Consider the following 22,558-nt stretch of genomic DNA (forward strand, 5'->3'; position numbering starts at 1 on the left):
AAACTGGTTTTCAATCAAAAGATTCAATTTGAGAATCTTCTACGTGACTTGCATTTGTAGCTCCAAAGTTTAGGCTAGCTTGAGAAAAGCACTCCCAGTCTATACATCTAACTGCTCCATGGAGCTCTGAAACTCTTGCCATACTTGGACCACAGTATCTAAATCTTCAAGTCGCATCTTTCCGTTGTTCTCCGCGGTTGCAAGTGTCTTTGCTGTATTGACAGCATTGTTTATTTCTCTGCCATTCATAGCCGGCTTGCTTAATGTTTTGATCGCGTCCTCCATATCGAAGCTTATATCCACTTCCTGCAGTTGACTCAACTTTTGCCTCCAAAGCAGTGCTCGACGTGATTCATCTGGTGCGTGGTACTGCATAGCAAGGTGCAAGCGTGAACGAATTGCCTGGTCGAATACGCCGACCCGGTTTGAGGTCAGGAACAAAATGCCCTGAAAATATTCAAGCTGCTTAAGAAAGATAGCTACCATGTTGTTCGAGTTGAACGCGCTGTCAGAGCCAGATCTACGTGCTTCAAGAAAAACATCGGCCTCATCAATCAATACCACAGCTTTCCATATGCTGGCATAAGTGAGTAGTTTCTTGAGCTCGTGGCTCAAACGTTCTTCCCAAGATCCAAGCTCGCCAGTAGAGAGTTTCAAAAGAGGACGCTTGGTCTGCTCCGCGGTAAGCTCTGCTGTCAACGTTTTGCCCGAGCCTGGAGTACCATGAAGGAGCATGATCAAGCCTTTGCCTTTGAGTGATGCCTCGTCACGGGCGTGATCAGGATACCGATGCGACGTGACCAGCGAACGGATTAGTCTCCGCTGAGCATTCGGGAGTATCAAAGCATCCATCGCATTCTCTTGCCAGACTACAGGTGACAAATTGTCCACAAAATATTTGCACCATTCCTTCGACTCAAGCGAGAAACCATACACGTAAGGAGGACATAGCATGGGATCCGCTTCAAGCGACTGATATTGGTTGCTATCACAGTTTGAGAGGCGGCAGCAATCTGAAGTTCCCATAGCAGCGCTAACATCTTTCTGGTCACGCATCTCTTCGATAAAAGTTTTAGGGTCCAGTACGACTCGCTCAGTGCAGGTGCGAGGAAGCCACTTGCCATCGTAATTTGAACGCTCGTCGTAGAAGTCGTAAGGGGGGGTTTTCAGGTACAGATACAGTCCGTCGTATTCCCAACTTTTAACACCGCGAATTTCAAGATACCGCTTACCGCGTTCGGTGAGTTTCGCCTTGATAAGTTCTTGTTGATCCTCGTCTAAGTATTTTAGTGGTATCGCACTTAAGCTGGTGATTTTCGAGGCCGTCTTTCCCACGAAGTCGTCTTTCTCCCAAATAACAAGGTTAGTCTGAGCTGTGCCAACATTCTCGCCATCACAGGAACTGAAATTGCATGACAGTTGAAAATATCTTCCACGACAGTTGTCTTTGTGGTATCCTGTCTGGTTCAGAATATACAACCTGTCTTGACCATAAGAGCTCGTGAATATTAGTTCTCCGGGTTTATAGGCCATCCAGGCATTTTCAAAAGTGACCAATCCAGATGCCAGGGCTTTCTCGGCGTCCTTGCCCTTGTCGCCTGCCTCGCTTGCTAGAAAATGTAGAAGGAGATCGATATGCTCGCTCGTCATCTCATCATTCTGATTCTCTTTGTAAGATTCTAATTGACTGCGATGATGGTATAGCAGTTCATATGGGCTGTCGTACGAAACCTGGTTGGTGAAGTCCAGCGACTCAGACGGGTAATACTCGACCACGTCCTTTAAAGCATTCAGAAGCTGAGGAGAATTTATTTGTAGTGTCCTTATTTTTAATTTTCCCTCTTCATCAAGAATCCGTTTTGTAACAAGCGCGTATTGCTCAAATGGTTTTTTTTCCAAGGTTGAGTCGTACTTGTCCTTCTCGATAACCTCCATCTCGCCACCCTTAGGCTTCTCGACCAAGCTCTTGATTTCACATACGCTTCCTGTGAGCAGTTCAACTTCATCGTCACTTTTAGTAGATGTAGCGGACGTTTGATTTGTCTCATAAGGGGTTTCATCACTATCGTGACCGTTGTTGATTTCGGCCATCTTGCTTAAGAAGTTAATTCTTACAAGGGTAAGAGAAGAAAAAAAAAGGTATGGAGCCAATTCTATTTGGTTATGAAAGACCAGGTGGACAATAATGAGTAAGATTAAAGACGCCGCCAATACTGGACATTATATACTTCTCGCATTGACCGGTAATCTGAGAGGCCTCCCTTCTGCCTAAAAACAGTATAGAAAATGAATGCGGTCTACCAAAACTAGATGTCTTTTTATCCAATGATATAAGGAATTCGATCAGCACACCCATGCATTTATGTAATGTAAGCGGAACAGAGTTCAGGGAGTTAGGAGGCGCAGCAGTAATACCATGCTGACATGGATTATCAGCTGCTCAAAGTTGATAAGTTAGCAGACAAACTTATGCCGAACATGGACACTATGACGAAAACATCATGCAAGGAGGAGCTGAGTGCACAGTTTGTCTACCAGAATGACGTTCGGTGGTTGGACAAAGTTATTAAGCGGTCACGAAGTGGGGATCGCATCTGGTACAGAACCTTAGGTTACAGAACCTTAGGTTACAGAAGCTGCCTCAGCTCTCGTGACATCAGGATAAGCATCCTGTTGTTGCTCTTCAAACGCTTCAAGCCGTGAAATACCCATGTACCAGAAATGGAAAATAGTCAATGATGTGAAGCTGAAGTATGGGGCTGTTGAGTCAGGTTTGCTTTGTCAACGAGTTTAGTATCACGTGAGATTTGCATACATTGTCCGTAACTTAGTCCTTAGGCGGCTGAGGTCTTTAAAAAGCCGAGGCCAAACCCCTCTGACACCCCTCGCGCCAGCGCCCATCCGTGTCAGTGGCAATGAACGGTATTTTTATACGGTTCAGGACCCATCAGTCCATGACTTTGCCGTCAGCTCTACCCAAGTATGGCTTCCGACGACAAGAAACTCCAAGGGATCGCGCCGTGGGCTGAGCCTGCATGGAACTATATCCATTCGCCGTACTACAACGATACACATCGACGATTGCGTGATGGACTGCGCGCGTATCTCGAAGAAAACATCTTGCCTTACGCGCTTGAGTGGGAAGAGAAAGGAGAAGCTCCTCGTGAGGCCGCGCTCAAATGGACCAGATCCGGTTTTGCTCATACCGACATTCCTGCGAAATACCGTCCCAAGAACCACCCTTTACCAGCCGGTATCTCTCTAGACAAACTTGATGCCTTCCATCTTCTCGTGTCCACTGACGAGACTTCTCGCGTTCCGGCCGGCGGCGTTATGACGAGCTTGTCCGGAGCCTCGGTCATTGGCGCACCGCCTATCGTACATTGGGGAACGGAGGAACAGAAGCGCAAATGGCTGCCGGGGCTCTTCACGCTGGAAACAAGCTTCTGCTTAGGCATTACGGAGCCTGATGCAGGAAGTGATGTGGCGCAGCTCAAAACCACGGCCAAAAAGTCACCAGACGGGAAGTTCTACATTGTGAATGGCTACAAGAAGTGGATTACAGGAGCACCATACGCCTCTCATATGACGACAGCCGTGCGTACAGGCGGCCCCGGGATGAGCGGTCTTTCAGTCCTAGTGATTCCTATGAACAGCCCGGGTCTATCTCATCGTCGTATTCCAAACTCGGGCCAAAAAGCTGGCGGCGCTTCCTTCATTGAGCTTGACAACGTCAAGGTGCCCGTTGAGAATCTCATTGGTAAAGAAGGCCAAGGTTTCAAGATCATCATGAAGAACTTCAATCGAGAGCGTTATGTTATGGCAATCGGCTGCAACCGTCGAGCGCGGGACTGCATGAGTGACGCGTTTGCTTACGCTCACAAGAGGCATACATTTGGCAAGCCGTTGATCACTAATCAGGTCATCAGGGCGAAGATAGCTCGCATCGCGAGAGATGTAGAGTCTCATTGGGCGTGGCTTGAGCAAATTGCCTACCACGTGAACCTTTCAGAAGAAAAATGGGAATCGCAGGAGATAGCCGGCCGAATTGCGCTTGCCAAAGTGATGGGCGGCAAGCTGCTAGAGAAAGCTGCACGCGAGGCTCAACAGATCTTCGGTGGTGCAGGCTACCAGCGGGGAGGAGCTGGCGCCAACGTTGAGCAAACTTCGCGGGATTTGAGGATGATGGTCGTCGGCGGCGGTTCGGAAGAGATCCTAAATGATCTTGCCGTCCGGCAAGAGATTTTGAATGCGACGAAGCGAGGATGGAAACCTCGTTTGTAGACAAGTGTCCAACAGCATAATGATCAGGCTTTCATTTTCGGTATCTGTCCAAGTCAAATACAAGCCCGACTGCTCCGCCCTACGTACTTCATCGCATTCAAGAGCGACGAGGACAAAGTACGACATGTACTCCCTACCCTACTTTATTTGCATAAAGATTTAGGATCGAATGGACAGACGTATTTTTTTCACTACATTGAGCCATTCCATCTGCTGACCGGTTCCATTGACTCCTGCCCCGTACACGGAGACAAATAGAGATTGTTCGTCTTCTTTTAGCACGCCCTAATGGCATCAAAATTTCGACGTATGTAGTTTCTGTGACTAGTGAGATCATTCATTCCTAAAAGGTTAATCCGTTCCTCGAAGAACTTTGCTGTTAACTTCGCAACGTCGTACTGTCGCCCAAACAGCTTCAACGCCTGGATACAAACAACGTAGTTGTCAAGCACCTCGCGCAAGTCGATATTACGGTGAAGCCAGATGTTGCCGGGCTGTGAGCTATCCGGGGGTAATTGTAAGGTACGCATCCATGAGAAGAATGTGTCGCATGACGTTGACAAAGCAAGAAACATACAATCCCCGCATGGGTCTGTAAGCATCGAGCTATCCCTACATGCATCGTGATAAACTTGATTGCTTTTATCGTAAACGTTATTCTCGACATCCTCGCACGATACACGAGCGAGGGTTGAGATGGTGAATGCCCCTTCCCGCTGCAGCTGTTGGACAAGAGAAGAAGCTCGTCGAAGCTGAGCCTGTATTGTCGTGCAGGTCAATTGCTTGTCGCACTGCTCTATGCAATTGGCAACTTGCAAATAGCCAAGATACCAATGTCCAAGCAGCATAACATACCAACTGCGGATGCTAAAGGGGATGCTCCGGTGCTGCGAGATAGAATTCTGGAAAAATTCACCGAATCTCATGTTCCAATAGGTGCAGACCTGTAGAGCATCACTGATACATTGTTCAATAGCCCCTGGAGACGCTTTTTCTTTCATCAAGGCCTGCAGCTGACAAACCTTGCGGAGCAGTAAAATCTTAAGTGGTGATGCTTCTCGCAAGATTCTCTTCGCGGACTCGACTAGGTCATCTCCTCGATACAAGTACGGATTTTCACAAGGTTCATTTGAGAGCATCAAAAACCGTCCCCATAGCTTAGGAGCTACCGTATTTCCGTTGATTTCCAACTTGGACTGGTTGAAAACTTCATCCTTGTTATCAGCTTCTCCATCTGCGTCGAACCTTTCGCTGTTAAATAATTGTATCTCAGCATCCTGGTCTGAGACTGTCAAGGCTCGTTGGTCGAGTGCTGAGCCAGCTGTATCGCACATAATCGCTAGCCAAAACATGATGTTGAAATTTGATAAGACTTGCTTAGCAAGTTCTAGATTCGATGATCCTTCGTTGTCATTGATGTGACGAAGAAAAGCTTGTCTTATATAGCAGCGTATCTTTGGGCCCCATGCTAGTAAATGTCGAAGCGCATTACCAACATGGACCTCTCGGGAGTCACTCCGCATCAAGTTCCGGAAAGATTGAGAGGTCGTGAAATTATCTGCCGCGGTGAGAGGGTCGGAACAGGTTGCGCGCGACTCTGGATAATGCGTTGACTTATTAATTTCACTCGCAGCTCCAGGTTCCGCTTGAAAGTGTCCGCATCGCTTCCGCTCGGCCCAAAGGTTTTGGATTTCGACCACGTCGTTCTCATCTGGAGGTCTTTTGATAAAGAACACGAGGATTTGGGCCAGAATCATCCTAAAAGAATCACATTTTGACCATCGCTGAATCGACGTCATCGCTGCGGTGTACAGACTCTGTTGAAGGAGATGCTCAAAATCATTGGACTCCGACATCTCCTCCTGAGAGACGACATTCTCCAAGGTAGATTCTCCGGTATGAAAGGGGTTCTCAACATGGAGAGACGTAACTGGGGCCCGAGACCAGCGACTCGCAAAAGCCATAACAGCAAGTTTCAGCGACCTTGCAGAGCCAGCGTCCTCAGCAGCAGTTAGGGGTCGTGTTCGAAGGTGCGCCAGAGCCTTGTCCAATTGGCAAGCACGCTGATAAAGACTGGTTGGCACAAATGCAGACGAATCTTCCCGAACAGAGCAGTTTTGGAACCATAAACTAGTTTTGCTATACGGGCAGTTTTGTTCCGTGCTCCAAAGGGACACACCATGCTCTAAGCTATTGTCATAAATCTGACGCAATCCGGATATGATGAAGGCCTTGTTGGTAACTTCGTAAAGTTTAAACTCGTGTAAATTGACCACTTGATGCGGACGTGAAGTCATCACTTTCGACTTCTTTGTCGGAGGCTCTTCTGCGAATTTGCTGTCTCGATCTCGGGCAGGATTTATCCCGCGCACACTCAGAGAAGGCCTTAATTTGGGAATAGGGAGCACAATGTCCATCCATCTCGTCGATTGTTGCTCCTCATCGAACAGAGTCGAAAATCCACCGTTGCAAGAGCGCGAATGCAGTGAGTTCGCCATGGACAGGTTCCTGCTAAATTCGGCCTTGGCCAGCGGCAAAAGTGGAGATACTGGTCAATGCAAATCGAGCGAACTCTCTATCGAGCTTGTTACCAATTTCAGCAGCCGTGCCAAGCACGATTCAGTGTTTTGAGAATCGTCCGGATATGAAATGAATCGCTTCCAGGATTCCAGGAGTGGGTATCCACGGTATTCAGCCCGGATCCGCGTGAACAAAAGACCCTGCGGAGTTGGAAACCGAACGGAAACGAAGTTCGAGTGTTTCTTCGAGGTTAACTTGGGATGGAACAGAGCGAAAGTCGATCCTGTCAGTGTTCTGCATTTTAGAAGAGATGGAGGAGGGGAAAGGGTCGATGAAAAGATAGTGGCCAGTCGAGAACAAATCGGCGCAAGCTCCTGGGAGCCGTAGACGTGTATTCAACAGAAATGTGACACATCGGGCCGATGTCATTTTTACGAAGTAGGGACTGTTCAGCTTTCGGACAGATCACCCATCCCATTGACCTACGTCTTTGTTGCGCTGGAATTCATTTGCTGGCTAAGATGCCTGCCATGAATCATGACGAGACTATCTTGGTGCTTTTGGCGCCTAGGATCGATGGGCTCAGTCAGGACTGAGCACGACGTGCGTGCACACTGGGTGGAGAGGGAGATGTGGCGAAGACAGAATTCCAGATTTGGATTTGACCAATCATTATCAAACGTAGTGAGAGCATCGACCCGCCTTCAGAGCGGATCTGCGCCGTCGGTGCCGTCACCTCCGTGAGGTGGCCAAAGCCTTCCGTCTGGCTCCTTTGTTTATGAAAATGGCCACCGACACATGACGGCTGGAAAGAGCACGAAAGGCCGGGTAGACAGGGTCAAAGTTTTCGCACTGGTGAGGATGCTCGACAAGCCCTTCAAACCAGTGTGCCCAAAGCATTAGAAAGTTGACGGTCACCATTGCTCAGAGTTCTCAAGTTCTTGGGCTGCAGAGAAGGCATCTGCTATGCCATACCTCTTTCCCTGAGCTTGTGTGCATACGGACGCAAGGAAAAGGGAGCCAACCGTTGTTTCGGAATGTTCCTGAAGACTTGCAGACTGTGCTAACGTTTCTAGATTCTTGAACAATGGTCGCCAGTGTCACGCCAAACGTAATTTGCTCTTTAGCGTCGTTCGGAACACAGGGAGGCCCTCGTTAGGCTTCGTCTGCAGCAAATCCGCACCAACTAGCCGAGCATAGACCCAAGCCACACGGGACAAGGCGTTTCTCCATGTGCAGAGATAGCAACAGCGCAATAATAAGTTGTATAGTTGCATTACAACAATGCAGATGTTCTCCATATAGCACCAGGCTTTCCATACTGTGGGCTGGAGCTAACAGCAGCGAGCGCACAATACCGCCCGTAGCGTACCTCAGATCCCAAGCTATCACAGGCCTCATTCTTTGACCGTGCGTTTATGCTTGCTGGTCAAAAGTGATGCTTGGGCTAGACAGACCAGCTCTTTTTTTTTTTTTTTTTTTTTTTTTTTTTTTTTTTTGGCTTAGAGCTGATGCTGATGCTGCTGTGTGATCATGACGACGAGGGCACAAGCCGATGACAATGCTGATGCTGACGATGGTTCGACAAAATGTTCCTTCTTCGAACCTGTACACACGAGGCCCGCTAGTGACACTGAGATAAGCTCTGGCTGTTGGAAGCCAGTATCCAGCAAATTGGTTCCGTCGACGACATCGGATGTCAGCAACGCGCAAATCAAAGAAGTCCCCCGTACCTTGCAGAGCACATTGAATCCCCCCCCCCCCCCCGCAGTAGTGCGAAGGACAAACTTTTGCAATTCATGCATCACCCAGCGGATAACGTGAATCCCCTATCACGGAGGGCACATCATCCAGCATCAAGGCTCTCTGGAGACCTAGACGAAGGTGCTGCTTTCCAAGGTGAGCACGGTTCGTCTGCATGGAAGCCATGTTTAAGGGATGCTACGCGACATGTCAGGCCAGTGCGCACCCTCGAGCGAGGCTGCAAAACGCAACGGCGCAATTGGATGGCGTGTATCCGATGATCCGTGCTTAAGATGAACACCACCAGCATCGTGCTTTGCGCACGGCAAGAGGGCATGCATCGGGAACGTCTTCCTGTCTTAGCCCCAGATAGTGTGTCGTTCGTTGTCTTTGCCGTGACATGGGGCCGTTGTGGAGAATGACGAGCGCGGTTCTAAGAAACGAAAGATTGAATAGCCATGTGCGATACAAGAAGGGCCCGCCTCGTATGTAAAGTTTAAACTTTGGAGTGACGGCTGCCGTTCCCGCTCTCTAAAAAATTTTGGCCTAATCCTTACAGCTCACGCTCCACAGCCCGTCGAAACTCCATCAATTACACGTTCTCGAATACATCTGAGCCGCATGTCTACGCAGTAGATTCTCAAAACAATGAAACAGCGCCTGCACGGTGCCATTGTGGCCTTAGGCTTGTTTCAATACGCATTGGCTCAAGCAACCAACTCGTCTGCTGTCCTGGAAGAGTTGCAAAAGGCCTTGCCATCATGTGCAGTTCGTAACCATCCCCGGAGGGACGGCCATTGCTCACGCAGCTCAGCTTCAATGTACTCTGACGGAGGTGCCCAAATCGACTTGCGCGCTCACGGATATCTCGTGCATATGTACGAATGAGGCACTGAACAACGAAATACTCGTCTGCTTGCAACAGAGTTGCACAGTGGTAGAGCAGCTCCGTAAGTCTTTCTCTCTCCGTCCGCTGCCTCCGTAAATTGACGTTTATATCAAGAGACAAAGAAGGTTTTCAATGGTGCCTGTGGTGTACCCGTTCGAAATGTCGGCTCCCATCTCTCGGCCATCAACTGGACATTTTTTGGACTAGCAACCCTGGCCGTCGGTTGCAGGTTGCTTGCGCGCCTGAAATATTTTGGCGGCAACTTTGCTTGGGACGACTACACGATTGGAATCAGTCTGGTGTGTTTAACCTTACCCTCATGGTCACCTAACGGCTTGCTAATGCAACTGCTAAGCTTTGCCTAACGCCGATTGCTGTTATTGCGCAGTTGATGGTTGACCACGGGCTGGGACAAGACATCTGGCAGCTTGAGGCTCATGATATCTCCAAGACGCTCCTTGTATGTCGTAAACTTGTTTGAAGTACGCCAGGAACTAACGACGCCACAGTATTTTTATATTGAGGAGTTCTTGTACGTCTTTCTCTCCAGCGTCACGAAGCTGTCGATCCTGCTCTTGTACCTTCAGATATTCAAGACGAAGAGTTTCCAGATACGGTGCTATGTTGTCATAGCCCTGATCGTTGGCTATCTGCTTGGTGGAACAATTTCGACGGGCTTGTACTGTCGTCCTCTCAATTACGTTTGGGAAGGCTGGGATGGTCTGCATCCTGCGAAGTGCGTCAATATCAACGCACAGACATTTGCCATGGCAGGTGTTAATATGGCCCTCGACATTGCAATTTTCATTTTGCCCATTCCGCCAATCATGAGGTTGCATATGACGATGAGGAAACGGATCGCTGTTTCTGGGGTCTTCGCCACTGGTTTATTGTACGTGTTAAGCCACACCATCTAGATGATTTTGTCTTTGCTGATGCCTAATAGTGTCACTGCTTGTAGTGTTGTACGCCTAACAACGCTGCTGAAATGGGGTAAATCACAAAACCCTACTTACGACTACACTGAGGTTGCGATATGGTCTCTTATTGAACTTATGACTGCTGTGATTTGCGCTTGCATGCCGGGCATAGCCAGTCTAATCCGGCGAGTCTGGCCTCGCGCATTCGGAACAACAAAGGGCAACTCTTACATGAATTCGGAACCGTTCTCGAGCAACTTGGATCAAAAGATGCAATCGTCAAAGAATATCCAATCAAGGACCATCATATCAGTGTCATTCGCTTCTAGGGACGCGGCGATGAAAGATGAGCACAGCGATGAGTTCGAGCTCACCCCCGGTCCAGGTTTTAGACATCAAGGAAATTACACTAGATACTCGGAAGAATCCTGATTTTTGGTATGAAGCAAAGGTGTACAATAGAATAAAGTTCTTCGCTCGAATTGACACTGTCAGACGAGCAACGTTTAATTCGTTAGAAAGCAGGACATGTCTCATTCGCCGACCAGCAGGTCTCGTGCTTGATCCTTGAGTCTTGGTGCGATTCATTTCCAGCTGTCTGTCGAGAATCTCGGCATATGCACCTTGTTAGAAGAGGCCAGTGTTTGTAGGTGGCTAGTAGCGAAGCCTACTGAGCGTCGACATGTGACAAGAAATGCCTACACGTAAGGCAATTCTGATCGCTTGTGCAATCTCCAGACTGTGAGGTCAGACCATGCTGTGAGGCAAACTGGATTTTGACAGGATGTCAAAGAATGCAACCCAATCGAGACTGCGTCCACTAGTAACCTACTCATACAAGTGGATTTAAGTGGGTGGTCACGTGACAGAGGTGCGAACGTGAACGAATGTGATTGGCTCAGCTGACGTGGTCCCAAGCCCAGATCACGTTTCTCGCGTCACCAGCGCGTCTTGCCTGGCGTTCACCGATTGATATCTTCATGTGCAAACTCGAACACTAAACACGTCCCCAATGTCATGGAAAACATCCTCTTTGGTCTCAATGACCAGCAAAAATGTGCAGTGTCCTGCCCGTCCGATGTTCTGCAGGTGCTGGCACCTCCAGGCTCCGGCAAAACAAAGACGCTCACCGCACGCGTAGCCTATCACATCGCGCACGACGGCTTGAAACCATGGAACATGATCGTGTGTACATTCACCATCAAAGCAGCACGTGAGATGAAAGAACGCATTCGTGCCTTCGTAGGTGAAGAGCTAGAGCGAAAGTTGATTCTCGGAACGTTTCATTCAGTGGCGAGGCGCTATCTCAGTACCTATGGCCATCACATTGGCATTCCTGCCCATTTCGGCATTGCAGACTCGAATGATAGCCTTGCAATGATAAAGCGCATTATAAAGAGAAATAACTTTAGCATGGAGCCGGCAAGAGCAAGGTCGGCGATATCGAAGAGGAAGTCAGGCCTGGAAGCTTTTACCTCCACACGAAGAGCTGCGCGAATTGAAGCCGATCAGCAAGAATTCGAGGCCATCTGTGCTGAGTATGAGGAGGAGCTAAAAAGCGCGAAGTTACTGGATTATGACGACCTTCTTCTGCGCTGTGTGGAGCTTCTTACCAAGTTTCCTGAATGTGTCTCCAACATTGAGGCAGTTTTGATTGATGAGTTCCAGGACACAAATCATGTCCAGTACGAATTGATGAATTTGTTTGCACAACATCGACAGAGACGCCCCAGGAACAGAGTACCGAAAATCACCATTGTCGGGGACCCCGACCAGAGCATCTACAGCTTCAGATCGGCGGAGATCGAAAATTTGGCCCGTATGCAGGGCAAATATAAAGATACGCAGATTGTCCATCTTGAAGAGAACTATCGCTCATCAGGCGCCATTTTGCGACTCGCCCTCGAGGTCATCGAGCAAGATGCAAGTCGTCCGCAGAAGAGTGTGCGTGCTACTCATTCCGTTGGAGAGTCCCCAGTCTTGCGAACGCTAGCATCGGCTGGTGCAGAAGCTGCGTGGCTTGTGTCAGAGATACGCCGCTCACTTCATCTGAATGCTGGCTTGCTCAACTATGCAGATTACGCAGTTCTTTTGCGATCAGCATCTTTGTCTCGCCTTATAGAGGCGGAACTTGGAAGGGCCGGTATACCATACCGAATGGTCGGAGGCCACAAATTCTTTGACCGCGTAGAGGTACGAATTCTGCTGGATTATCTACGCGTTATCAGCCAGCCAGATCACAATGATGCGCTTCTACGCGTTCTCAACGTACCTTCTCGCAAATTGGGCGAAACAGCAACGAAAGTGCTCCTTGAAGAGTCACATACTCGTCAAAAATCTCTTTGGCATATCGTCAAAGGAGTTGCTCAGGGCAAGTTAAGAACGGCCGTAAAGCTCTCTCAGCAAGCAGTATCAGGCTTGGAAAATTTTGTAAACATCATATTGACGGCCCATCAAAAACTGCTTCTTCCACACACAAGCGTAGCTGACTTGCTAGCACATGTCATGCACAAAACTAATTACGAAACCTTCCTGAAAGATACATATAAACAGGAATATGAAGATCGTTCGGCAAACGTGGATGAGCTGATTCAACTTGCGCATAGTGGTCGAGTCTTCGCAGAGCAAGAAGCTGAGCTTATTGAACTCGATGGGGTTCAACAGGCAATAGATGACAGTACTACTCCAGCTTCTTGTCTCGCCCAGTTCCTAGCCAACATTGCTCTGGCTACAGATGCAGAGAAGCACGATGCTGAAGATAGCATGGAAAAGGTTGTCATCTCTACCATACATGCAGCTAAAGGGCTCGAGTGGCCTGTCGTATTCATCCCTTCGGTATATGAAGGGTCCATACCGCATTCAAGGGCTGAAAATATTGATGAAGAGAGGCGCCTGCTGTACGTTGGCATAACGCGGGCGAAGTCTCTACTCTATCTGAGTTACCCTAAGAAGAGTACAAATACCGAGCGAACCACATTGTCGTCTTTCCTGTCAACTCCAACAATGGCGAGGTACTACCATGATCGAGGACCTACTTTTGGTTGGCAAGTTAGCCGTGACCTTGCGAGTATTCTAGGTCGAGATTGTCCATCAAGTGCCGACATCCATGAAAGGTATAAGTTGATTGGCACCGACCAGACTTGGGACATACACGCAGAAGACGATCAATACCCAGATGATGAGGCAAAGTTCGACAATTCCAAACTTCTATCGAACGATACATGCACCGCTGAGCCATTTCACAGAACCTATGGTGGCCAAAGCCAGAAGAGAAAATTTGGCCGCATGTATGAATCGGATGCCGTTCAAGCTTCAGTGGAAGCAAGTTGCGGTTTCATTAGTGCAAGGTATGCTAAGATACAAACCGATTCAGAGATACCACATCCGGCGGACAGACCTGAGGAAAAGTCCAGAAGTTACAAAATTCCGGCAAAATCATCTGATCTAAGCAAATCCGATGTCGCCAGTCAAAAATCGATCAAAACATTCTTCTCATTGTCAACGAATCAAGCACCTCAGCGAACAGTTGCATTAGACACACCCTCATTGAAAACAAGCATCCAAGTTCGTCCTCCTATGGCAATAGCATCTAAGACATTTCGGAGCAATCAAATGGGAAAGTGCAGCAGCACTACTTCTCCAAGCTTACCACCGCGGCAAGTAAAGCAACCACGGCTAGTTCGTCCTCAATTTGAAATGGAATCTGAGACACAAAGACGCAAGCACATCCTATTGTCAAGTTCGCCGGTAAAGGATAGTACAGATTTAATATGCCATGACTCTGCCGGTATGTCCGAGGAAGAAATCGAGAAAGAGAACCAGCAACAGGCTGCGAAGGATGAACAAGCTCGAAAATTAGGATTTTGCAAGTCAACAGTTTTCCATCAGACCTCCATGGAGAAGTTGTCGAGCCTGCAGAACCGACCTGGAGCAAGAAGAACGATTGGAAATCGTCCCGTTCCTGGCTCTCGAGTCCACGCACAGTTTCGACCCCCGACGATCAAATAGGCCATAATAGATGTATAAATGAGTAATACTAGTGTAAAGCAAGCCCACCGAACCGGATAGATCCTGGCGTTGAAAGTGCAATTCTCGATCTAGCTGGGCTGTCGCCAGTTCTACCAATATCTACTTAGCTGCCCGTCTGGACGAGATACACATTACCATCCATTCGTTGAAATGGGGATCGGATGTTTCTTCGTGGGTTTTCGTTTTGCACCTTGAGAAAGAGCAGAGATTAATATAAGGGGAGGCCAGTTGTTGAGTTTTGACTTCATCGGTGTGTAGTAAAATCTTGATGAGAACACTTTGTAGCCAGTCGGACATATTTCTTCGGTCCTTACCATCTACATGACGCGGATTCTATTTCAGGAGAGGTCAAACTCACTTTATACCAACGATGACGAGGTTGCGCGGTGACAAAGCATAGGAGAACACAGGTTGAACCCATGCGTGCTTGATACACGCCTGTTCTTTGAGCCAGAGCCAGCGATCAACCACAATCATCGCCTCCACCACACCAGCAGAAAAGGCCATCATGCTCCATAAAATGCTCATGTCTTTCTTCCGTGCCCAGTATTTTTGTTCATAGCTCCTGATTTCATCATCACTCATGTTGCCAACCTTGGCTTCGATCACTTCGGCAATCTCTCCGCCTCCAGCGATCAACTTCTCCACTGCACCGCGAACATATGTGTTGAAAGATTCGTAATTTTTTTTCTTGAGGTTTCCTATCACGATGGGTGCAGTGCCGCCCCCGTCACTGTTCGCCAATCCCCACGACGACCCAGCTGGACTACACCCCATGTCGTCCTCTTGATTTGGCGGAGCGCTTACGACACCCTTATCCAAAAATATACGCTGCAGAACCGCACGATAGAAGTGTCGCTTGAAGAACGATGAGCTCTCTCCCTCTGTCCAGTTTTCGGGGGCCTGGACTGCCATCATGCGAGCCGTGATATTCAGTCTTATTCCTTCGATGATGTCGTCGCAGGACGTGTCATCCATTGCTTCGGCCTGGAATTCGGATGACTCACAGCCTGCTAGTGCTTTTTCATCGCACGATTTGGCGAGTGAGAAGTCTGGATGTGGTATGACGCGGTACTTGTAGCGGACAAAGCGTTCAGACATTGGGAAACCGTTGGGGTCGTAGGTTCCAGCTGTGGCATCGAGACGTGGATGATGTCGTCTCCGATGTAGTTTGTGGGTAGGGGGTCCTAGTCGTTCCGTCATCAGGTTGTAGCAACACCCTACGAGGGCAACGGCTTTCACCGAAGGGTTTAAAACAAGAGTTCGCAGACCATGATGAACCAAGTTACCACACGAATGTAGAGAAATTACCATGACGACAGGATATCCCTCACGACAATTTCTGCCTGGTGTTACCGGCTCGGTCCGCTCTGCGCGAGTTACTGTTCGTGATCCACATTCATAAGCAACGGCGGGCGCTTCTGTCTCCCGTTGCGAACTATTCGCGTGCGATGGGACCTTGATGTGTTCTATGACGGAAGAAAGATCGCCGTCCACTATACGGTGCTCAATGTACTGAATAGTTCCGCCCCCAGCTTGCGTCGTTTCCTCAGACTCATCGTGCCCCTGCCGGTCCACTCGCGATGGCTCCAGATCAGACTGCCCAACAGCGTGTGTTTTGCCAACCACGCTTGTGTCATCTGAAATTTCCACCCGGTTGTCAGGAGAGTTCTCACACTCGATTCCACTACCAAAGCCGCCCTTGGGAGTAGACGATGGCTCGTTCCGCCCCGCCGTTTTTCTGGCCCGGAACAACTTCTTGTTACGCATCACCAGTGGTTTCTTCACCACCTTCGTGTTCACATCTAGACCCTTCGCGCCTTCGACGACGTGCGCCCGACTTTCAATGGCAACTATGTTGCGGTTGTACGGGGCGCTCGCCAGGACGCGGCCCAGGTAGTTCTGCCCGGCGCCAAAATCGGCCAGGTGGGTGACGCAGTGGCCATTGTGACAGTCAATGTCAGAGGCAAGGCTGTCCACGTATCGAGCAAAGTTGTCCACCTCGTGGATCTTCTTCGGGTTCATGCCTGCAAAGATCTGCTTGTTCGATCTGGCCTCGCCGTGCCGCGAGGCCAGGGGCTCGAACTCACGATTCAACAGGTGCTTCTTCACGCTCCGAACGTACTCGATCAGGCTTGGAGGAGGCGGTGGGTGACCTCGCCATTGCCGACCAGCCTTGGCAGCCTCTTCGAGCCGTGCCTGGTCTTCCCGCATGAGAAGGTCCAGGACATCTTGGACGTCGACGTGCGCGAACCACTGTCGCCAAGAGGCGGGGATGACGGAAGAATATAGATCTGGCGACCTCGTCAAAAAGTCAAGGATGTGCACGCCACCGCACAGCGTGTGGAGAATTGGAGAAGACGTGGTGAAAATCAGCAGCGAATCAACATATTCCTCTACGTCGGTAAAGCCTGGTGGAAGCGGAAGCGGGCTCTCTGGAGCCACAGAGTCAAGTTTCATAGTTGGTAAGATATTCCCACTGTTTTCGTGGAATCTGGTTTAATCACCTTCACGATCATCATGCTCTGATCGCAGGGATGGTGGATTATTGCAAAAGCAACCGCGCAAAAGCATTTCAAGCCGACACGCTATTTCTAATGGGGTTGGGGAAAAAAAAGATTGCAGGTGGCCTGCTGAGACAAAAGGCTGCAAGGCAGAACTCTTCTTCAGGCATTTTAACTCACAACACATTGCTAGGTTTTCATAGCATTGACGCAAAACAAGTGTAAAGATTCGTGCCATATCAATGATGCATTCGTATATAACTGGATATTGCGTACACACATCAATGTAGATGCAGTCCGCTTCGGTCATCCATGTGAGTGAGCGCATTAAACCAACCGCCGTTCATGCATCCACGGAGGATCCTTTATCCAGTCCCTCTTGCCAGAAAGATGAATACGCCTCGCAACTTCTTGGAAGACTTTGTAGTCTTGAGATTCAAAGTACTCTGGACTGTCCCAGGTGATCACAGTCCGCCGTATCTTATTTAAAAGCGCGTCGGCCTTTCTGATCTTTTCCTCTGTTATGTCCCGGTCGCGGGGACGCAGAAAGCGCTCGCTCCATATCTGGAGATCAAGCTCATAGCGTTGTCGAATCAGCTCTCGCAGCTCACGAAGTTCCTCGGGCGTGATCTTCTGTCCGGGGGAGCGCTCTAGCGGCAGGTCTCCAGGCATGGGATTTTGAAAGTCTCGATGAGCCCCGGATGACTGCAGACCTAGTCCGTCAGCAGTCGGTACTACACCCGGCTGCTCATGATAAGGTAGTACTGTTGGCACTGGAGCCGCTCGCGTGTGATCATAAGACGCAGATGGTAATACCGAGCTCGACTGTGCTGCACGAATCTGTTCGGCTGTCCTATGGTTGGTCGACAGTTGGGCATGGCGGTCTCGTACATCTGGCTCTGGGGAATGCCCAGGCGGCCTGGTGAACGGTGATGTGTTTACAGATGGCTCGCGCGATACATAGAGTGGTGGGGGAATGGGGCTTGCTGTTAATGTAGGCGAACCGGGGGAGGGTGAATAAGTAGCGCTCGGACTAAACTTGACATCAGCATTGACAAAGTCTACCACGGCTGTGACGATAGGCTCTGATGGCGCTGCAGATGCGGTTGGTGGTGCAATAACGGGTACCGTAGGTAACGTTTCTGGCTGCGACGACGGATACGACGGTGGCTGCGTGTCCGGTTGTGCTTGAGGCTGGGGTCGGGGAACGTTCTGAGCATTGTAGGGGGTCACCAAATTGTTGTCGGAAACTCGACGGCGATGAACTAGTTTTTTGAGACTGTTCATGGTGTCTCGTGGGTTTCCTGTGCTGGGATGTAGCAAGACTGCAGGCGGGAGATCAAATTATTGCTGAGACGAGGCTGTGATAGGCTCGCCATGTTGTTATGCATAATGCCATGGGGACATGGCGACAGCGCAGCCAGGTGCTAAGCAAGCAGCAGTAGGCGCAGCAGCTCAGCATCAATAAGGCCTGATAGCTTGCGATGCGGGGGAAGCGTGATAATCGCAAGTACACAGTACCCAAGCACAAGCAGCGGGTGATGACGCGACAAGGCATTTTTGCAGGTCTGCCTCAGCTCAATCTCACGTATCAAGTCGTCCCAGAGGCCCAGACGACGGAGCCTCCATCCAGGCTGATGAATCTTTACTGACCTAAGCTATCAAAGGAAAACGAGTCGACACGGCACATAATGGCTGGTTGGAAGTGGGGGAAGCGTAGAGCTGGTGCTGGTCAGGCTGAGCAGGCCAAGAAGAAGCACAATTCCAAGCGATGGCGATCCAATCCGCGCCACTGGTCGTATTGGAAAGACCAACTGAGGGGCGTTGAAAGGAGAATCTCCTCTGCTGAACAAAAGGGACTGCCGATGAGTTCCAGCAAGGTCCACTGCTGCAGTTTGCCCGGCCTGGTGGACTCTCGAGTCTCGAGGGCGAAGACGAAGAGGACGACGAGGACGAAGAACAGAGCAAAGGAACGAGAAAGAAGAAGTCGAAATCGAATATGCAAATGCAATTGGAATTGCAATGACAAATAGCAGGTTGTGGTTCAGGCGCGCTCCTGCCTTACGCGCTCGTAGAGGGACGCAAAGCAGCAGAGTTCCTTCCTCAGTCAAAGCGGTTCTGCAACGTCGGGGCTGGATCGGCACCTTCCTTGAGGCACGGCCCTGGCCCCATGATGCTGATCGAGGTAGGCGCCATCATCATCATGGCCTGCAACGTCGTCATCGTCGTCACGATGATCACCGTCGCTCCTGCCCTTCCAACGTCGGACTTGTGCGGGAGGACCTTCCCGCCCAGCGGAACGTTCGTCGTGATTTCCAGAACAAAAAAGAAGAAGAAAGGGAGAGACAAAGGCCGCGCGCGTCGAAATCGGCACACGACAAATCTTCACCTCAGCAGCTCGCGCAAGCGTCACAGTCCACTGTCCATGCATCGCCGCCCTTTGTCCGCCGCCTGTTATACGCCACCTACGTTCCAGCTGACCACTGCCCACTGGACATTGTACTCCCTCTGTCAGCAGTACATTCCAATGCATCTGGCTTTTCCACGCAGCATGTACCCCCAGCGTCTACGAGATCAATCAACATGAGAAATATGATCTGGAAACCAAGTCACCGAAGGCGTCCTCTCTCCCTCACAGCCCTTTACCACGTTGCCACCGTTTGGACGTCCATCTTGCACAGAACAGCGTCATGTGTGTCCAGATGCTCGCCCTGTCCGTTGCCGAATCGTTGCACCCCTGGATGCACCACCAGTTCTCGTGGTCGCCCTACATCATGCATCCGCGATGCTGCCCGACTTTCCAGCGGCACCGTGATCAAGATTCTACACCGCTGAACCCCTATGTCAAGCCAGAGTCTGGCCGCCTGATGCGCAATGTCCTTGACGCTCATCTGCTGGCTCTTCGATGGCTCGACGACACGGTTTAGCTCTTGCAATATCTCGTCCTCGATCCGCTGTATGCTCTGGATGAACGCCCGCTTCAGAATCGGATCTCCAGCCGTCTTATGGACTGCCTCCATGCACATTTCCATCTTGCTGTATCTCCACTCCTCCGACTTCTTGCTCGCTTCTGGCCAGTGCGGCGCGATCTTTGAGTTCGTGTCTGTCTCGAGAGTCAGCCCGTTTCGGTCCATACATAGCGTTCGCCAACGAGCGCCCAGACGCCTTGCCTTACCTTGCCCAAAAGTGTCAACCCACTCGCCGAAGAACTTCTCGCCATCAATGCCAAACGACTTGAACGGATGTACAAACAAACCGTCGTAGAACACCATCCAAATCAGGTTGTGCACAAAATACTGCTTGATCTGCCGTGGATTCTCGTTCGCTTGGATCAAGCTCTCCGGACATAGCCAGTCTGCCTCTCGGTTCTTGTCCCAGTTCGTGCATGTTCGCGAGAACTGGTCCACCGCCTTGGCCATTTTCTTGAATCGAGACTCGATGACCCGGTCCGAGATGCCTTTAAAAGAACCCCGCTCGACCAGCTCGCCTACGAGGTTCTCGTTGCGCTTCTTATACTCCTTCAGCTCCTGCGCAAACTGTTGCCTGACCCGTCTCTCTGTTGCATGCTGTTCCGCTTCCAGCTCCTCAATCATTTTGTTTCGATTGTTGATCTGTTCTTCGTATCTTCTCGCTCGAGATGTGAGCTCTTTGGCGTGCCTATCCTTCAGGCTTTTGATCTCATCTTCCTTTGCCTGGAGCTTTTCTTGGGATAGCAGCAGAGTAAGTTGTTCCTCTTTTCGCACCTCATTTTCCTTCTCCTTCAGAGCTTGTTCATACTTTATGCGTAAGTTGGAAAGTTCAACTTCATGCAACATACGCATTTCAGATGCTTTCTTGTCATTTTCGGCCTGAAGTGCTCCTATTTCTGCCCCGTGCTTTTCGACTGCGTCTATCAGATGTTTCGTATCCGCCGCATGGCTTATCTCAAGAGCCGCTATTTCCTCGCGTTTCTCGCTAATTATCCTTTCCTTATCTTGTTTCACGCGACGAACGTCAGCCTCTAATCGTGAAATTGTGCTCTTTAATGAATCATCGAGCCTGCTGTTCTCTCTCTCGAGATGGCTAATTTCATGCTCATTGTGACTAACAGTCTGTCGCAGCTTTGAATTGTTGGCTTGAAGCTCGTTAATGGTAATTGAGAGACGACCGATTTCTTCTTGTAATGGCGCCTTCTCCTCTCCCAATTTCTGCTGCCACCATCGATTATTGCTCTCCATTTCCTTCTTCTGTTGAGCTTTTGCTTCCTCGATACGAACTTTCAGGTCTTCATTGTTCTGCTTTACTACCTCATAGGCTTCGTCCCTGTAACGACAATTTTGCTGAAAATATCTGTAACGCTCCGAGAGATCGTTAATTCTTCTAGTCAGTTGCTCATTTTCAGATTTAAGATGGCTAACTTCTTGTACGGACTGTTCTGAAAGTTTTCTGTGCGCAGTCTCCTCGCGTAGTAGTTGAACTTTGTTTCGATACAATGCTGCAACCCGTTTTGCAGCTTTTTCCGCACTTTGGCATCTGGACAGCTCTGAGTCACTAGCATCAATTCTTTTTAAGTAATCGCGAAGTTGACACAGCTCTTCCCATGCTTTCTGTGCAGTCCCAGAATCTTCGGCTTTTAAAGATGAGCCTTGATGTGGCTGCTCCAGCTCCGATGCATCGATGTATGCATAGGGATCAAGCTGGAATTGGTCCCTGTTAGTGATAGAATGCCGAAATTGTTGGACCTCTGAACGGGACCTATTTGCTGGCTCATGATCGCATTTGTTGTTTAGCTTCACTGGCTCCTGTGTGTCTCGACCGCGCGATGCTAAAGCTGGACTATCATCTTCCGGGACTTCCTTCGAAATATGAAAATAGCCATCTCCAGTATGCCCGGGAAAAAGCTCTGTTGTAGGAACCTTCTTCATATCTGGCTGGCTCCTTTCAGTTGCATTGGAGGTGGAGTCGAAGCGAGTTCGAGATAGATCCCCGAGAACATCAGGCGATGCTCTCTTCAGGGCATTCTCATGATAGGTGGAATGATCAATGTTTCTGTTATTTCCTTTGTCTGTGTCCTCTGTTGTACATGTATCTGCGACACTTGTAAAACTTTGCTTCTTACAAGCGCCCCCCACGAGCTTGTTCGCTTGAGAAATTTCCAAGGTTGCAAATTCGCTTAGGCCATTATGTTTCTGACCTTGCACAGGTCCATCCAGGCCCTCTGTATTGACGGCTTTCTGGGGATTGTTCAAATACGGCTGTGCCAACGGCAGGGGTTTTTGGGCCACATCAGCATTCTCGGCCTCCTCTAAAGGCATACTGGACTGCTCAGGCCTTCCTGATGGCGGAAGCAACTGGCTTGCGTCTTGTTGGCGAATTAGCGAAGTAGCTATTGTAGCTTTTCGACATTTGAGGCTAGGGCTCAGGATACGTACAATTAAGATCATCAGCATGGTCTCGTAGATTCTTTGCAGCCGTGTCCATATGACGCCGCTGTTCCCCGTCCCGATCGCCCGGATTTGAGCCCAAAGGAGCACGGGAATGTCTATGTCTCTCAGATCTTTGAAAATTCGGCGCATCTATCTCCGTATCCCTTTCTTTATTCCTGCGCTTACCATGATTCCTGAACCTATCATGTGCCCAAGAAACAAACGCCTTTGACATTTAGCCAGGATCGTCTTGGTTGATCTTCC

The 22,558-nt window shown here is 49.5% G+C and overlaps 8 protein-coding genes across 8 annotated transcripts; 3 read left to right on the top strand and 5 right to left on the bottom strand.

Annotated features, from left to right (window-relative positions):
- Positions 1-7: 7 nt before the first annotated feature.
- On the bottom strand, positions 8-2,278 carry PV09_01898 (uncharacterized protein). Its single transcript, XM_016354856.1, has one exon. It carries the CDS (start codon positions 2,089-2,091, stop codon positions 100-102), a length of 1,992 nt encoding a protein of 663 aa, XP_016216872.1. The 5' UTR covers positions 2,092-2,278; the 3' UTR covers positions 8-99.
- A 587-nt stretch (positions 2,279-2,865) lies between these two features.
- PV09_01899 (uncharacterized protein) lies at positions 2,866-4,475 on the top strand. The gene has a single exon (XM_016354857.1). It carries the CDS (start codon positions 2,983-2,985, stop codon positions 4,282-4,284), a length of 1,302 nt encoding a protein of 433 aa, XP_016216873.1. The 5' UTR covers positions 2,866-2,982; the 3' UTR covers positions 4,285-4,475.
- Positions 4,297-7,215, bottom strand: PV09_01900 (uncharacterized protein). Its single transcript, XM_016354858.1, has one exon. The coding sequence runs from the start codon at positions 6,780-6,782 to the stop codon at positions 4,560-4,562; it is 2,223 nt and encodes a 740-aa protein (XP_016216874.1). The 5' UTR covers positions 6,783-7,215; the 3' UTR covers positions 4,297-4,559.
- Positions 7,216-8,892: 1,677 nt separating this feature from the next.
- On the top strand, positions 8,893-10,915 carry PV09_01901 (uncharacterized protein). Its single transcript, XM_016354859.1, has 6 exons — positions 8,893-9,315; positions 9,362-9,497; positions 9,551-9,735; positions 9,792-9,896; positions 9,946-10,328; positions 10,383-10,915. The coding sequence occupies exons 1-6, from the start codon at positions 9,196-9,198 to the stop codon at positions 10,786-10,788; spliced, it is 1,335 nt and encodes a 444-aa protein (XP_016216875.1). The 5' UTR covers positions 8,893-9,195; the 3' UTR covers positions 10,789-10,915.
- A 395-nt stretch (positions 10,916-11,310) lies between these two features.
- On the top strand, positions 11,311-14,978 carry PV09_01902 (uncharacterized protein). The gene has a single exon (XM_016354860.1). The coding sequence runs from the start codon at positions 11,374-11,376 to the stop codon at positions 14,362-14,364; it is 2,991 nt and encodes a 996-aa protein (XP_016216876.1). The 5' UTR covers positions 11,311-11,373; the 3' UTR covers positions 14,365-14,978.
- Positions 14,385-16,939, bottom strand: PV09_01903 (uncharacterized protein). The gene has a single exon (XM_016354861.1). The coding sequence runs from the start codon at positions 16,843-16,845 to the stop codon at positions 14,740-14,742; it is 2,106 nt and encodes a 701-aa protein (XP_016216877.1). The 5' UTR covers positions 16,846-16,939; the 3' UTR covers positions 14,385-14,739.
- A 186-nt stretch (positions 16,940-17,125) lies between these two features.
- PV09_01904 (uncharacterized protein) lies at positions 17,126-18,432 on the bottom strand. Its single transcript, XM_016354862.1, has one exon. It carries the CDS (start codon positions 18,174-18,176, stop codon positions 17,217-17,219), a length of 960 nt encoding a protein of 319 aa, XP_016216878.1. The 5' UTR covers positions 18,177-18,432; the 3' UTR covers positions 17,126-17,216.
- An 825-nt stretch (positions 18,433-19,257) lies between these two features.
- PV09_01905 (uncharacterized protein) lies at positions 19,258-22,183 on the bottom strand (the record flags this gene model as incomplete). The annotated part of the gene is made up of 2 exons (XM_016354863.1): positions 19,258-19,992; positions 20,065-22,183. 2 exons carry the CDS (start codon positions 22,181-22,183, stop codon positions 19,532-19,534), a joined length of 2,580 nt encoding a protein of 859 aa, XP_016216879.1. The 3' UTR covers positions 19,258-19,531.
- Positions 22,184-22,558: the final 375 nt, after the last annotated feature.

The sequence above is a fragment of the Verruconis gallopava genome (genome assembly GCF_000836295.1).
Source record: "Verruconis gallopava strain CBS 43764 unplaced genomic scaffold supercont1.5, whole genome shotgun sequence".
Lineage (NCBI taxonomy): Eukaryota > Fungi > Ascomycota > Dothideomycetes > Venturiales > Sympoventuriaceae > Verruconis > Verruconis gallopava.